Source organism: Sinohyriopsis cumingii, chromosome 12, assembly GCF_028554795.1.
Source record: "Sinohyriopsis cumingii isolate HCF-2022 chromosome 12, ASM2855479v2, whole genome shotgun sequence".
NCBI lineage: Eukaryota > Metazoa > Mollusca > Bivalvia > Unionida > Unionidae > Sinohyriopsis > Sinohyriopsis cumingii.
The window spans coordinates 90,376,491-90,394,158 of NC_142972.1; the positions used below are offsets into that span (position 1 = coordinate 90,376,491).

At 37.2% G+C, this 17,668-nt stretch overlaps 1 protein-coding gene across 4 annotated transcripts in view; it reads left to right on the plus strand.

The window, feature by feature from the left end:
- The first annotated feature begins 2,408 nt into the window (after window positions 1-2,408).
- Window positions 2,409-17,668, plus strand: part of LOC149786952 (AAC-rich mRNA AAC4 protein-like) — a 71,673-nt gene continuing 56,413 nt past the window's right edge. For 3 of the 4 annotated variants that reach the window (XM_089977500.1, XM_089977501.1, XM_089977502.1), the window contains exon 1: window positions 2,409-2,440. In XM_089977500.1, coding sequence (XP_089833626.1) covers window positions 2,424-2,440 — 17 coding nt within the window. In that variant the 5' untranslated portion in view covers window positions 2,409-2,423. Of the gene's footprint in view, window positions 2,455-17,668 lie in introns of all 4 variants that reach the window. The other variant, XM_089977503.1, reaches the window with a different exon arrangement.

Consider the following 17,668-nt stretch of genomic DNA (forward strand, 5'->3'; position numbering starts at 1 on the left):
ATAATAGATGTGGCTGTCTGCACCATCAAAAAATGATCAATTTTCCTTAAGGGGGCAGGGTCCAGTTTTTATGTACAAATTTAATGCCGCAATCAGCGACCTAGTATAAAAAAAATCATAAAAAATCAAATACACAAGTGAGGTCAAAAAGGTCCATATTTTTAGATACCTATATTAAAATAAAGCATAAAAATAGTATTCACTTTCAAGAGCAACGTGCTGAGCGTCCTTTTGTACGGGTCAGAGTGTTGGAAAACAAGCTCGACGTCTTCCAGATCAAATGCCTGCGACGGATCATGAGGATCTTCTGGCCAAACATGATCTCGAATGAGGAACTCCGGTACAGAGCGGGCGTAGACACCATCGCTGAGACCATTGCAATTCGTCGATGGAGATGGCTCGGCCACGTCTGCAGAATGCCCCCTGACTCACTACCAAGTGTGGCACTGAGATGGACTCCACAGGGGAAAAGGAACCGTGGCAGACCCAAAGAGACCTGGCGCCGTACCGTGGAGCGAGAACTCAAGACCAGAGGCCTCACCCTGCAGACCGCCCCCATAACAGCAGCCGACAGACCAAAATGGTGCTCCCTTGCTGTCGCCTCAAGCACCAGACGGCGCAGAAAGGATTGATTGATTGATTGATTGTAGTGCTCACAGTGCAAATGCAAGCCCTTGCCCTGGATGAAAATTTTGAAAAACATTGTCTACTAAATAGTTTGAATAAACACCCTAGGCTGTGAAATATAACCCTATGGGGCAACAGTAATAGTCTCTTGAGATGTTTAATATGTTCCAGATTTTAATTTTGTGCTACATCTCCACTTGAGACATTTTCTACATTTATATCCATCTTTCCAGTATTAAATTCCAAAATGTTGCATGCAAGCATCATGCAACAACTTGGAATAACTCCAATAAGTTCAGTGGCACAACAATAACAAGATCCTTAGACCTTTAATATGTTGCAAATATTGTTTCTGCAACAATTCCGTTGAAGACTTTTCCTATATTTACAATATAATTTTAAAGGATTAATTTTTTTAAAAATTGCATGTATGCATCACACAACATTCACTGAAATAACCCCCATAACTGTGAAATACAAGTCTATAAGTCAATAGTAATAGATACTTTGGACATTTAATATCTTCCTACTATTAATGTTATGCAACATCTCCCCTCTAGGTATCTCCTACCTTGAAATTAGTCTTTTCAGAACTAAAATTTAAAAAAAAAAGTATGGCGGCATGATGCAACAACTTAGAATAAACACCCTAGGCTGTGAAATATAACCCTATATGGGAACAGTAATAGTCTCTTGAGATGTTTAATATGTTCCAGATTTTAATTTTGTGCTACATCTCCACTTGAGACATTTTCTACATTTAAATCCATCTTTCCAGGACAAAATTCCAAAAATGTTGCATGCAAGCATCATGCAACAACTTGGAATAACTCCAATAGGTTCAGTGGGACAATAGTAATAGTCCCTTGAGATGTTTAATATGTTTCAAGACCTTTCCTAGAGTTACAATAGTATTTAAAAGGATTAATTTGTAAAAAATGGCAGAAGACAGAAAGAAACAAAGAATACAAAATACATCTAAATTTAAATATATTATTATTTTATTAAAATATTTTTACAAGCATATATTTTAAGCACAAATATTTTTTGGAAACATATTTAACATATTAAAAAAATGCCTTGGAAACAAAAATCAGATTAAATAAATATAAAGATTTTAAACAAATAAATAAATCATTGAAAACTAATATGAAATAATTAAATAGCAGACTAGTGCTTAGAATTTACAAAAGTAAAGACGCCGATTAATGTGGAATTCCAAGTTGTTGCACGCAATTTCTCGAGAAATGGCTATTCCAAGTTAGAGACAACTACCCCGCAATTTCTCGAGAAAGAGCGCAACAATTAGAAATTCCAAGTTGTTGCTCGTAATTTCTCGAGAAATGGCGTATTCCAAGTTGGAGCCCAATACCTGCACTTCAGAGGTAAATTCTTAGGGAAAAAAATACCTTTTTTACGTGTCATATATTTGGTAATTCATTCATTGTACTTTCATAAGTTAATATTGCCTACTCTGGAAAAATTCGTTTTTCTATTTTAATAACTCGTAGAGATAGTGTACTTTTGACTAGGTTTCATATTTTTAGCGCAAGGGAGCAGTCATTACAGAAGTGGAGTGCTTACATCATTTATGATTTCCACGAGTACGATATCCAAAGAAATGTCAGCAACAGGACATGAAAGTAGAATAGACTTATACTAACATTTTCTATATTGTGCATGTTGCTAATATAAAGAACTTTACCTTACACCCGCCACTGTCGGAAGTTCATAATAAATGTAGAGCGCCACCTATTTGGGACTATATAAGACACCGCCCATGACCGCTTCGGTAGATGAGCGAATCTGAGAGGTGGGTGATGGTCGGTTAGTTAGTTCTGATGATGATGATTACTGATTAAGGATAAATGCACATGTATTTAAATGTTTTCCGTATATATATGGGTGTACACACATGAATCATTATTTGTTTATCTTTGAATAATAATATAAAGCAACATAAAATATGATTTGTGTTTTTGATATGAATTATTTTGTATTCCTATTTTATTGGTAAATTCATGTACACAGTAATGGCGTCACTCGGTCGTACATGATTCGACAGAAAAATAGATAATCGTTACAATACATGCACAGAATGAGAGCGAAAATAATCGAACGTTTTCGCCGACATTATGTTATATATTTACTTTAACGTTTTGAGCAGTATGAATTAAACCGACATGCACCGTCTGTTCTAGAGATTACTATTAATACTGGCCGCCATGTATAGCCTGTCGTGTGCTGCAAAATGGCGTTAAACCCTACAAGAACAACAAAACATGCTGAGAATATTTAAGGTAGGAAACATTATTAGGTCTTTAAGTTTGTTCTTGCAGTTGAAATAAGTGAGTTTTGAGAGCCCTCTTGAATGAGCAGCAGGGAAGTCGTACAGACCAGGTGGCACAGACTAAAATAACCCTCCCAAACAAACTTTCTCCGTAGAAGCCTCAGAAAACAAAAATAAACCTTCCTGCGCAAATTAATCCGCGAAAATTCGACCCGAAGTGCATTTTCGGACATAAAAAAAAACAGCATTTTTTTGGGGGGGGTATTGTAAAATTTGTTTGTGATTGCAAATTCGGACTGCAATTTTATGAGTAAATTTGATCAAGACCAACTCGATACCTACTACGAGGATCATGAAGATTAATCGTGATAAAACCGTGTGGTGTTGCCTGAGCGTTACTGAAAAAATTTTTGAATTTATTTATATCCATATCGCCGTTGCACCAAGTTTGATGAATATTCCTCAGCGTATGAGTATCAACGCCATTAAAAACTGATAAGATATTACAATTATCTCTGATCACCTTCGGAATTTGCGTATATCGCTGCGTCACGTAAATCACATCGGTATTCTTGTGTCGGCCACGCGAGAATATCCTAGCTGGGTTAGTTTGTTTATCCAGCATCACATCATCGAAAACAACAAGATTATTAGCATCGCCGTCTAAACTTTCCACTGATGGAGCTTCATTGATATCCGTTATAAATTCTATCGTGCCATCCTCAGTATTATCGCTAAATTCCTTTAGTACTTGATAACATCGCTGATCGTCAACGGATGGCGCAACCAAATACAATTTGTCCCATTTTAACCATCGCATAATCAAATTTAGCAACAATTGCGTTTTTCCAGAACCAGATGGTCCAATGATTATCATTCTAATCGAATTTGGTAATGCCGCGGTGTGTTTTACTTGCTCGCGTTTCTTTGTGGCTGAAAAATCAATTACATTCATGTTATTAGAATATTATGGATTCATATTGTGTTAAGTGTCGCACTCGAACTGCTACGATAAATCCAATCGAAGTCGTTACACGCAACAACAGGAATGCAATTAAGGGAGAATGTGAAGTTTGTAAGACAATTAAGTTTAGATTTGTAAAAAAAAAAGTAGAACCGGAGGAGATATTGCCGCCTCCTTAACAAATCTACCTGGAGCTCCTTGGGCGAAATATCCCGGAGAGAAACATTTACCAGGATATAATTACTGCGGACCTGGTACAAGGCTAGATATAAGACTTAACGATAATAATCAACCAAATCCTGGCGAGGATCCAGTAAACGCTATCGATAACGCATGCTACTATCACGATCTTGCATATCGCAGCGGAGATTTACAACAAAGACATCTCGCTGATATTAAATTAATTCACGCAATAGATGCTATTCCTGATAAAAATTTCAAAGAGAAATTGGCAACTTGGTTAATAAAAGGAGCAATGAAAGGTAAATTAGTACTAGGTGCTGGTAATTTATAATGGAGCAAATATATTATTCTCCGCGAGGATTTTGGCGAGGAAAATCAGCAATTGCCAAACTTGCTAAGGCAGCAAAAGTAAAGCAATCTGTCGCTGAATCGTGGCTATCGAGACAAGCAGTCTGGCAAATTTATCTTCCTCCGCCTAAGAAAATATCATATGCGAGTTTCTCTGTCAGCGTCCCTAATGAAGTCCATCAGGCTGATCTTATGTTTCTTCCTTACGATACCGTCGACGGAGTCACATATAAATATGTTCTGACGGTTGTTGATATTGCAAGTAGGTACAAGGAAGCAGAACCATTATCGAATAAAACAGCAACGGAAATAGCAAAAGCATTTGAGAAAATTTATTCACGATCTCCATTAACATGGCCGAAGCTTCTCCAGGTTGATCCAGGTCGAGAATTTCTTGGCGCGGTTACTTCACTGATGAAAAAGAATAATGTTAAAATCCGTCGCGGTATTGTAGGTGTTCATCACAATCAAGCTATCGTTGAAAGATTCAATAAAACTCTTGCAGAACGATTATTCGGATATCAGTACGCGAGAGAATTTATCCAGGATAAACGATCTCACGATTGGGTAACAAGATTACCTCACGTGATTAATGCGCTAAATAACGAAGTAACACGAACAATATCAATGAAACCCGCAATTGCAATTACAAAGACAAAAATACCACTAAAGCGAGATTCTACTATTCCACCTGTGCTAGGTAGCGTTATTGTAAGGTATTTGTATAAGGAAGGAGAAGCCGAGGGTGGCAGAAAAAGAGCAACCGATCCAAACTGGAGTGTTACAACGCATAAAATATCGGCCGTAACAAGATCATCAGGAAGGCCAGCGATTTATTTTCTAGATTCACTAGCGCCACAACGCGGATTTACCAAAGAAGAATTACAAATAATACCAAAGGATACTCAATTACCACCATCGTCGTTAATGTGAAATTTAATTCTACCTAACTGAGATAATTTTCTTACTCGAGACACGGCCAGATAAACTAAATTTGACCAGGAAATTCTATCATCGACAATCCAGACTTGACCATCTACTGTTAATCCTTGTGATGAATGTATCGTTGCTGCGTATCCGAGTTTCCATGGTGATTTTTCGGCATTTATCGCATCATTGACAAGATTAATATCAACGAAAATAATATCATTTAAAACCATTATTTTTTCTTCTCCACATGGCAAAGTAACATTAATATTTTGTTTCCTAGTATCAGCTGGCCTGTAGCACAACGGAACCTGCAATGTTGGAAATTTCTCACAATGAAGTTTGAATAGTATTTCCTGAATAGTATCGCGAATAATTTTTCTGCTAGCAACAATCAAATGATCTGGACGCCACAAAGTTAGAAAATTATCCATCGGAGTCTCATCAATTATTTTTCTCATCACATCACATTGAAACTTATTAGGTTGCAACCGAATCATTTTTTTAAACTCGGTCAGTAAAATATCATTAGATCTATAATCAGCATCAATCTCTTCATAATAATCCACAAAATTTCTAAGCCATCTATGAGGAGATTCGCCATCAATAGGATCAGGTTGGCCGTGATCGCCGCACATTATTACTGCGGTGTTTTTCTCTTCCAACCAACTTAGGAATGATTTTAGTATAACTAAATTTACTGTGCAAATTTCATCAAATATTATAATCTTGTTGATATATTTATTTCCCATTCGAGCTGAATCCCACAATCCACCGCTATACTTGAAATAACTATGATACGTACAAGAATTAACGCCACGCTGTTTTATTTCTCGCGCTAATCTATGAGTTGGAGTCAACACGATCATATCAGAGTTTGAAAATAAGTTTATCGCTCGTGTTGTTTTACCGCTACCGCCAGGACCATTTAGGTAAACGAATTTGTTTCGTGAAATCGGATCAAACACTGATACTGCTGTTGATACTTCATCGCATTTATCTTTATGAAATTTATCGCAATCTTCCACATCAGCATCTTCGCAATAATCTAGAATATCCTCGTTTTTTATTCTCCAGGTTCCCCAAGTCCCATCGGTGATTAAATTTTCCAATCTGCATTGATATTTTTTATCGATATAAAACGAATCCGTTGCAACTCTTACCGCGATATCAGCAAATTTATTTATCATCGACAGTAAATTAATACTGACATAAGCTAGCATTGACGATCTCAAATGCGTATATTGTGCTGACTCTCCATCAAGATAACTAATCACGGTACCCAATTTTTCTCCATCAATAATAATATTTTCTCTGTTGCAAAATATTCCACGCGATACTGTATCAGCAATAATAAAATCCATCTCGGCATCATTGATAAATAACCTAGCGTGGCGATGTTTATGATCAACTGATCCTCCTTGAGTAAATTTACCAATTATTTTTCTTCCAATATCTTTCGCATTTTCACAATCTGTCGGCAACCATACCTCGGTTTGCTTTCTATACGATATAATTGCTTCACTTACCGTCAACGATATCAACATCGACGAATCCAGCATATATCTCAACAATACCGTAGGGACCCATCTTCGCTGAGATAAATGCCGACCAAACCAAATATAGCAAATCTTATGCAAATTTTCAGCGAGTTCGAACGAAGTAACATGAGCGAATCCTGTCATGACAAAATCAGGTAACGGTCCGTTAATTGCAACTCTAGTCATCTCGCTGGTAGGATGGCCGAATTTAGCAAAGTAATCCGCACAATCGCCATATCCGAGAAAACTTCCAGGATAGCAAGCGCTCATATCAACGGAAATCATATCCTCGAAATAATATTTGGTATTCCATAATCCTCCATGGCCGTATTCGATACAACTAAGTTGAATATCATTGAGAAACTCATTCCTCGTAGGTTTCCACGAATTTCTCTCTCTAGCAGCGTGAGCCGCAACAGACGGAACAGTAAAGCAGTTTGTTAATAATCGATCTGGATCTGACGAATATTTCTCCGCGATATTTTTCATCGATTCGTGTAATATTTCATCTCGGTAAATATCTCCGCGTGGCAATATAAATTGATCATATCTTTCTTCGCTAGAAAATAACCAAACCGATATTGGATCGGACTTGGTTAATAATTTGATATACCTGAACATTGCATCAGAATTGTCTTTGGATTCTTCCACGGGATAAAATTTAACAACACGATCTCGTGGAAATATCATCACTGACTGAGTCCACGCATGTGAATTATGATCAACAATTTCGATTGGTGTTCCTCGAGAATTATACGGCGACGAATATAATATTTCACCCGATAACGTTTTTACTGTGATAGGAAATTTAAGTTTTTTACTCAACGCAGCAACATCGTCAATTGATGCGCCATCAGTAACCGTCCTTGCCCATAAATTAATTTTATCCAGTCTTAATTGAGTCAGACCAGATCCACGACGAGCGTTTTTCATATGCTCGATAACGCGTTCAGCCACGCAATTTATCATCGGAGATTCTTTCATCGCAGGTAAATTTTTCGCATCAGGATTATTATTCAGCCGATAAATTCCATACACTACAGCACTAGAAGGATAAGCTCTAACGTAATAAGGACCATCAATCCCCAGTAACAATCCCGGATTCGAATTTTTATCAAGAACAACATTTTTCTTACCGCCGCGTACTGGATCTCTTTTATCGCGAATAATCCAAGTGTCATCGGGCATTTGTGCGATAAATTTTATTCCAAAGATAAATCGCTCCTCTTTGTGTTCAGATTTTATATGTTCGATTATCTTCTTCGCTCGCTCCAGATTCATCGTAGCATCAACAAAATTAGTTTTCCATGTCGACCAGGTATGAATCGCTCCATCATCGAAAAATTCTTTCTTTGCACGATCTACTTCAGGAATGATATATTCTGCCTCATCAAGATCAAATAAATCCATTATTATATTTTAGACAAATGTTTAAATTATAATATGCAATGCAAATGGATAATAGTCGGATCAACAAAGTCATGTGACAAATCCTGCAGAGGTGAATATTGCGGCGCTCATATATACGAAGTTCGACGAGGTAACAAAGGACCACAACGATGCTTAGTTTGCCAAGTTGGCATTCGAGGAAAGACTCGATTGTGTTTTTCTTGTGGTGGAAAGAAATATCGTGAGTTACGAAGATATTATGAAAAGAAATCTTTATCAGTAATTTCTTGTGAAGAAGATTATATTAATCGTTTCAAAGCAAATTATGATTTAGACTTATAAAATATTATATATGGAAATGAAATCAACGATTCCCATGAGTGAATATAAATCACATCCCATCATTGATGGTTACGAAGCATCCAAGGATGGAAATGTCAGACACATCAGAACAAAGAATCTTGTTGGTTTTGTTGATATGAATGGATATCTCAGATTTACAATCAATAAAAATAATATACGAAGAAGCACACATTACTTCGTTCATCGATTTACATTCGAATGTTTTCATGGACTCATCAATGATAATTTGGTTATAGACCATATCGATGGAAATAAACTCAACAACAAACTTTCCAATCTTCGAGCTGTGACTCAAAGTGAAAATTGTTCCTCAGGTAATTCTGGAAGGCATCCGAAATATGCCAAATCAGTTGAGTCGATAAATCTAGAAACAAATGAAAAAATTATATTTGAGTCGATAAATGCTGCTGCAAAGTATTATGAAATTAATGTAATATCGGTGTGGCGAGCAGCGGAGGGAATAATTCACAGAACATTTTCCTACAATCTCGGCGAGTGGATCAGATTCTCTTATGTACCAATAATATTCAATGATGACGAAGATCATTATGACGAAGATCATGATGATGACGACGACGAAGAATAATTAAATACTACAAAATTAATATAATGGACGAAGAAATAATAAACGACATCATTGCAGCGATTGATGATCTGAAGAAAAAGATAAATCTTCCATCGGAGTTAGACACAAATAAAATTCGATCTGAATTTGAAACGATTGTTCAAGGAAAACTTGAATATAAATATACGCTGCCGTCGGAATATAAATTAATAAAGAAAATCCAAATCGCGATATATCAATCACTTGCGACAGTCAGCGATGATCGCATCGAGGATTTTGTTAAATTATCGATGCTAGTAGAAAATGCTAGATTGATTTTATCAGACGCTTATGAATCACGAAAAATTACAAGTTCGCGTGTCAGGCAACTGAAAAAACTTGTCGATGAAAGTAAAATTAGGGAATCATCTATATCCTGAATAATTTCTGCAAAACAAAAAAAAAGATTAATTTTGAACATTCCCCTGGTTTTTATTTATTTTTTTCGCCTATTTTTCCCACGGATACAGATTTGAAAATCTCACTCACGATTTCACCAAAAGATTGATACTCACAGTTTCCCCGCGTATATCAAGTAAATTTCCTTTCTGATCCGTTAGTTTGAAATTTATTCTTGACAAAAATCGATTATGACATCGCAGGTAAAACGGATTCATTGGTTCCTTGATTATCAAATAACCAGGAGATGCGCTAGGTGAAAATGAATACAATATAAAACCCTGATGGGCTTGATTTGACTCTGACGCATCAACATTGTAACTACCCTCGACAACATCCGCGTGAAGATAAATCGCGATAACTTCCGTTATATTAACGATACCCGGCGAGATATGTCGTCCAAGTTTGGAAGGATCATTATTGTGTTTGAGAATCAATTCCGATTGTATTTTTTTAGTCCATGTGGCATGTAATTTCGGAAATAAATCATCAATGGTATCAGTGACGGATTTTCTCATCGCATCAAAATCAGAATTGGGGAATTTGAAATTTGGCAGTGTTTCCTCGGTTAAAACAAATACTCTCATGAATTTTTGTTTCTCACCTGAGTTCTTGATCAACTCGAATTTGCTAATAGGAAGAACATACTCGGCAATTGATATATCGTCGACTATCGCCTGAATAAACATATCATGATAATATTCAATATCATTCGCAAGTTGATTTAAAATTTTCACGTGCTTTATAATTTCGCTACATGAACCAGATTTATTTAGGATGCATTCATGAAATGATCCGCGCAATAAATTTAATTGTAATTCGTGTTCTTGAATAAACTCGTCGAGGGTTCTTCTTACCAAGATACCGTCTATGGGGGCTATTATCCTGTTAATGTGGGTAGCGTCGAAGATTTTCACATCTGGGGGGATTTTAGGAAGAGGCAGCCATGAGAGAATTCTTTCGTTAATAAAAGTGAAAGCGAACATTACTAGGTTAAATTTGTGATTATTCATGAGATTGATGGCGCTGTGGATCAAAGATTTGTGTTTGATATCTCCATACCATCCTTCGTTGGTTGTAAAATCCGATTTTTTTGGTTCCGGTAGTTCTGGAAGGGTTTCATCATACCAACCTGGAATAATAACATCCGATTTCTTTGGTTTTATCAGAGGTGCGACCTCGGGCCAACCTAATATATTTCTGATCGATGATTGGTAAATATCTACCATGTACGGTGATTTTACTTCGATGATCGATGACAATGTTGGTTCGTGCGCAGATATCTTTATTCCCGGAGTAGCATCGCCGGTTAAATTTGATATTCTGGTAGTAAACTCATTATTCAGCTGATCAATTTCATAACTGCCTGTTGGTATTCCGACATATGTCCAATCGGGAGTTCCATCGGGTTTATTTTTATTTGCAAAAACAAGTGAATTATTTGACATCAAATTACCAAATGATTTTGATCTAACATTAGGCCAGCTATTGTAGACGCGCAATTGTGTTAACGCAATTTCATTAACGCTAATTGGTGTTGAGAAATTAATACTAAACTCGGGTTTCGTTGAACTTAGCGATATTAACGTTGTTGTCGGCGGCGTCGTGTTTGTCACGATCTTGGCTAACTCGGACATTATTAATATTCATTTGTTCAATCTCCGAGTAGATACTGATCATTGTAGAAAATTCTAGATCGGATATAATACCATCGTTGAGACTCTCCGAAAGTAACGATGATAATTTTGAGTACGCGTCATTGATCTTAGTTAGTTTACTTTTGTACGAAGATAATTTTTCACTTGTGCACGATGATATTTTTTTCGCGATGATATTAAGAACACCCGCGATTGTTGTTGTTGACGAGATTATTATTGTTGCTACGATTGGCGCTATCATTGTTACCGCGGATAGAATTATTCCTGCACCAGCGACCACAGCAGATACCGCGTACACTGCAACATCAATGATAACTAATTTGCGCTGGTATTTATTTATTTTTATCTGATAATCGTCAAGTTGTTTTCGCAACGAATCCTGCCATGATCGCGCCTGATTGTAGCGGTAATCCGATGCGGTCATTTATTAATCTACGATATCAATTGCGGAATTGCCTATATTCGTATAAAAATTCGAAAATTATAACATAACCGTATGGATCCATGTTGGTTCTATCTGGTTGTTCTAGCACAAATGTGACCTCGTAACCTTCTGGCATAAAGTAATTAAAATATTCGTCGTGGGTGCCACGTGGGGCTTTTATTTTAAATTTTGTCGAGGCGAAGAAAAATATTCGATATATTCCAGTAATTGGCGGTTTAAATCTAAATGTGTTACTCTCGGGTGTCCATATCCCCTCTTGTGTCTCTACCACAAATGGTACATGGCAGGATAGATTTTTTGTTTCTACCTCCGCTGGTATCGAAATTCGCGATAATCTTCCAAGGTTCATTGACGATATTTTTGTGTTGATATTGTTAATTTTTGTGGTTGTTTCGATAATTTCCCTACCTAATTGTTTTACGTCAGTGGCGTGACCAGTTTTATCGGCGGATTGATCAATTTTTGCTGTTGCAGCAAGAAGTTTCGTGTTTAAATCTCGAATTTCTCCGTCGTACGTTGATGTATCGACTTTTTGACGCGCTAATTCACGTACCACGTTAATTTCATCGTTGATGGATTTTATTTGTCCTTGCATCACGTTAATCCCCTTGGTAAATTCAGGAACAACAACATTACCGAGTTTAATAATTTCCTCGTTGATTTTTTTGTTGAGATCGTCGATTGATGGTTTCTGACCCATCGAGATATTTACTTCGTTAATTTCGGCAAGAATATTAGTAATTTCCTCGTTGATTTTTTTTATTTTTTTGTTGAGATCGTCGATTGATGTTTTATCGATTTTCTGACTCATCGAGATATTTACTTCGTTAATTTCGGTAAGAATATTAGTAATTTCCTCGTTGATTTTTTTTATTTTCTCGCTAAGATCGTCATGTGTTGCTTGATCGGCTTTTTTATCTGATGCGGAGGAAGTATCACTGGATGTTTTTATATTCTCGTCAAATTTTTTGCTAAATTTATCTAAAGCATCGTCAAGTTTTTTAAGGTCGTTATTTAGCCTGTTAAGTCTTTTTGTCATTCTATCCTGAAGATCGTCGTGTAATGCTTTATCGGCCTTCAGGGGTAACTTTGCTATAATATCGGCGATATCAGCAATAGATTTTAATACCATCTCCGATTGTGGAGTAAATTGACTAATGTGATCGCGGTATTCGTCTCGCTTGATTATATCAGTTATTTTGACGTTGCTAGTTTGTAATCGCCCTTCTGCATTTTGAAATACAGCAACTTCGCCAGGATCCACCTCTGACAGCGATAAAAGATTGTTAATATCGCTCTTGGTTGCAAACTTTGATGTATCGATGTCGACTGCGTCTTTTTTTTCTTTCCTAAAGAGAGACCTACCGTAAATGTCAACCATGATATTTATCTACGGTATATTCAAATAAAATTTTGCGATAAGGATTGGATGATTTTGAAATTGCATCAAGGACATTAATTGACTCCGGGCCGCATATTGGTGGATCTGCTAATGTTTGTGTTGGAAGCGTTGAATACCAAACCGGAAGTTTTAGTTTTGACACGTATTTGATAAATTCATTTGGTGGTGCTAATCCGTATGAGTCGAAGTAAATAACTTCGCGAGGATTAATCGCGTAAGCAACCCAGTGAGTGCCAGGACCAGAATTTTTATCAAGATTTATTATTCCTGTCTCGGTGAGATTTGGTTTATCTGGTAGTTGATCTCGCATAAATACGCCCCTGAAAAATTTTATTTTCTTTTTTTTTGCTTCACTTATTAAATCTAAATTTGAGGCTGGTAGGCTCGACTTAGACCGGATCCGTACGGGGGACGTCTTAGGTAAAGTCCTAATCCTTGTTGCGGTTGCATCAATTTTGTGAGAAGGGGGAGAAGAGGGAATATCCCTCCCTTTTTTTTGCGATATCTTCCTCCGACGATCTTTTTTCCTAATACGGTACCCATCCCACCAAGTGCACCTAATCCTACTGCCTTTGCAATCATGGGAGCCGCTGCAGCTATTAATCCTGGAATAGCGGCGAATAAAGGAAAAATACCACCTACTTTGATCATATCTCTGATTGCTCCTATTGAGAGATTCAGGCGAATACCAGTATTTGCTGATCTGGCTCTGGTGAAATGTCCGTGTTGATTTTTAGTTAACGATAGTTTGTTAGGTCCACCGTGAAGTTGATTATTTTTTAAGGTTAAACTTAAACCTCGTCGCGCTGTTGTTGCCGATTGAAGCTTTTTCACCTGACCGGGGGTCAGAGTTACACTGACGTGATCGTATGGCATATTAATAATCACTTTATCTAAATTTAGAATTTATCACATGTTTTCTACGGGCGCGTCGATGACTCTCATTCTTCCACTAATACCTTCTAGGATCATCGTTCTATCACTAAGAATAACCGCGATTGCTCTTGCTGGTCCTCCTGTGTTAATTCTGGCTTTGAAATGAATATCGACAACCGACTGCTTTACCAAATCAAGATGTTCCAGGGAAAAATAATAGATAGGATAGAGTGTATTAAAATCTAGTTGTGATATTTGCAATCCGGTATCAATATTTTGATCGCGTCCCATAAAACTTAGTAATCGATGATATGCACGTGCCGTAGAATTGGTGGCATAATCGATGGCTATTTGCTCGGATGGCTCTTGTTGGCCGTTTATTCTCAACGATACGTTTGTTGCCCCAAATCGATCAAATATCATGTGACTATGCAGTTGATCATTTCTATCTACAGATTGAAGGGCAACAAAGATATGTCTAGGTGCGGAAGAACCTTGTTGTGAAGCAATTCGCCAGGTAAATATTCCGTTAATATCAATATCGTAGGAGTCAGTCATAGTTGTCAGCCAGGACATAACGGATTTTCCACCTTGATTCATAAATGATAATAATTTTTCTTCAATGATCATCGATGGTGTTATTGCTGGCATCCACAAGGTAATTCTTTCAAGGACAACTTTGCCGATATCAAGGGGATCTGCACTTAAACCTCGCCAGATGGCTCTGTCATCATTGACATCTCGAACGAAAGATATCGTATGCTTCGCTCCGTAAATAACTTTTCTGAAATGTCTGCAAAATCCAAAAATATGAGATAACGGAATTGCGCAGGAAAATCTTAAACTCGGACCAACCAACATAAGTTTTCGCGTGGCAAATCCGAGATTGTAATTGTCATTGACGCCAGTTATTAAAGCCATCTGGGTGGCTGGATTAGCACCAGCTGCATCCATTGGTATAGCGATGTTATACCGATTATGTTCAGCTTCATTAGAATTATCCTTGGCAAACATCATACTAGGACCGGCTGATCTGGTAAAATCATCCGAGTATCTTGCTAATCCTATGATCGTCGTTGCTATATCAACATTATTCGTGATTGACTCAATCTCTTTTCCATCGATCATGTAAGTGGCACTCTTGAATAATGACATAATGCCGTTATTGACAAATCCAACTTTAAAATCTGCTCCAAAGTTGGTATCGTTGGCTCTAACAATTTTACCAACAAATTCGATATACGCCTCAGATGGAAGAAAATATCTTGTTGTATCGTGGACTTGAATTTCCTTCCGATTTCTTGAATCTGGCTCAACTACCTCGTACGAGAAATACTGGAAATCTCGCACTGATGTATCCCTACCTACTGGCTCGTCCATATCAAATACTTCATTTGACACTTGTGCAAACATTTATTATTAATAATATCGTCTAAAACGAAGACCGCTGCCTGAAATGAAACTTGTATTTACAAGATTTTTCTTAGCAACATCCTGTGCTAGATTTGTATTAGCAACTTCCTGCGCTAGATTTGTTATAGCAGCTTCCTGTGCTAGATCATTTATTTTTTTATTTGCCGCATCATTTATAGCCTTACTGACTTCAGGTGGCATTTCGCTGGTAATGGGTAATTTGACGGGTTGTTTTTTACGTACTAAACTTAATATTTTATTTTTGATAGCGTTGAAGCCTTTACTAGCCAAATTACCAATACCAGAAACAGCAGTCTCACCTATCTTTCCTATTGCTTTTAATCCTAGTTGTTTTACCATTGGTCCAATTTTAGGTATTACTCGCGTGACAAGACTTCCAATGATATCGCCAAATCCATTACCGTGAATATATTTGTATACTGGCAATCGAGAGTTTATTATGCGGACCTGATTAGGTCTGCGTTGATGTTTATGAACAATCATATTATTTCAATTGTGTTGATTTAATCGATGAGTTCATCGACAAACTCTTTATAAATGTGAGAATTAATGATACCACCACGAAATAATCGCTGACAAATATCTGATGCTTCGTTGACTATCTCACGGGAGTTATTTCCGGCTCGTTTTCCTCCGATTAATACTTCGAGGCGAGATACATCATTGACAACACTGTCAGGGCAAACTGAATATCCGCTTCCTGTTTTTTTTTCTGGATCCTCAAATACTTCTCCTGACGAACTAGACGACGACGTCAGTGGTAAATATATTTCTGGTGGAGGTGAAGGAGAACCGCCCCTAAGTGTTTTACCCTCCCCGGGGTCAATTCCCCATCTTAATGGTTTTTCAGTGGGACCCCTGTAGTTTGACGCTGTTGGTTCCACAGGTGGGGGTCGCCAAGAGGGGAATGCAGAAGGTTCCCTTGGATATAATGTGGGAGAGAGAAGAGGAGAGTGGTGAGGTTCAAAAGGGAATGATTCAGGACTATCACTTTTAGGCGGTGAACCTTTATCTTTAGGTGACGAACTTTTACTTTTGGGTGACGAACTTTTACTTTTAGGTGGCGAAATTGTCTTTCTCGCACTCGAAAATCTGTATTTAATAACATCTGATGAAAATTTTCCAAAATTTTCATCATCATATATTATTGGTTTTTCTAAACTACCAAAATACATTATTGCTAGCCAATCAATTTCTTCAATTTTATCAACATCAATATCTTTTCGCAAAAGTAATCTTTTATTTTCCGGAGAATTATCCGCAGCCATCTGAACTACTGAATCATAGTTGCGGGTTAAATGCAGCATTTTTTCATCCAAATAATTTCTAGCAGATATTTTAGGATTAATTGTAAACAAACTACTAGCCGGTGATAATATATGTTCGGGAACAATTATCGGTTCATCACTCTGATCTTTTTTCTTTTTCGATTTTCTTTCTTTTTTCTGTGGTGGAATATCTTCCTTTGGTCTAGCTCCTAATTCCTCTGGTTGAATTATTGGTTCCTGCGGTTGAATATCTTCCTGTGGTGCTGCTTTTCTTCCTCGTTTTTTAGTTTTTTCCTTCTTCTCCTGTTGTTTTCTTTCTTTCTCTAGATTTTTTTCTTCCTTCTCCTGTTGTTTTCTTTCTTCCGCCACTTGCTTATTAAATCTTTGTGTATCTCTTGCCGCTTCTAAAAATCTTCTGTAACGTGGATCCGTTACTACACTCACATGTGTTTTTCCCGTATAAACTTTATATACCATGCTGTACCAATTATCACGAGTCCCATATCTTTTTTTTCCTATTGGAGTCAAATATTCATTTCGATCGCTAAAATAATTTTCCGCAAAATCACCAATTTGTTCTATAGTATACAGTGCCGAGAGAGGTCGCGATATCATCTCCCATCCCTCCTCGGTAAAATTTTCTCTTAAATTCTCAATATTAAACTTTCCTTTTATCATTAAAGGTTTTCCTCCTCCAGGTTTTTTTCCTCCAGGTTGTCCTCCATCAGCAATTGCAAGTTGTTGCGCCGCTGCTGCTATTGCTAATCGCTCGGGTAATGTTCGTGATTGCTCCTCAATACCTTTCAACATAGGAAAGATTCCGCGTTTCCTGGTATCTGGATCTTTTTCGTCGCCATATACAACTTGTTCAATTGTTCCGGTCACTGGCTTCAACCATTTTGCCGAAGTTTCGGAAATTCCATGTTGCATATCTTCGTAACCACGAACAT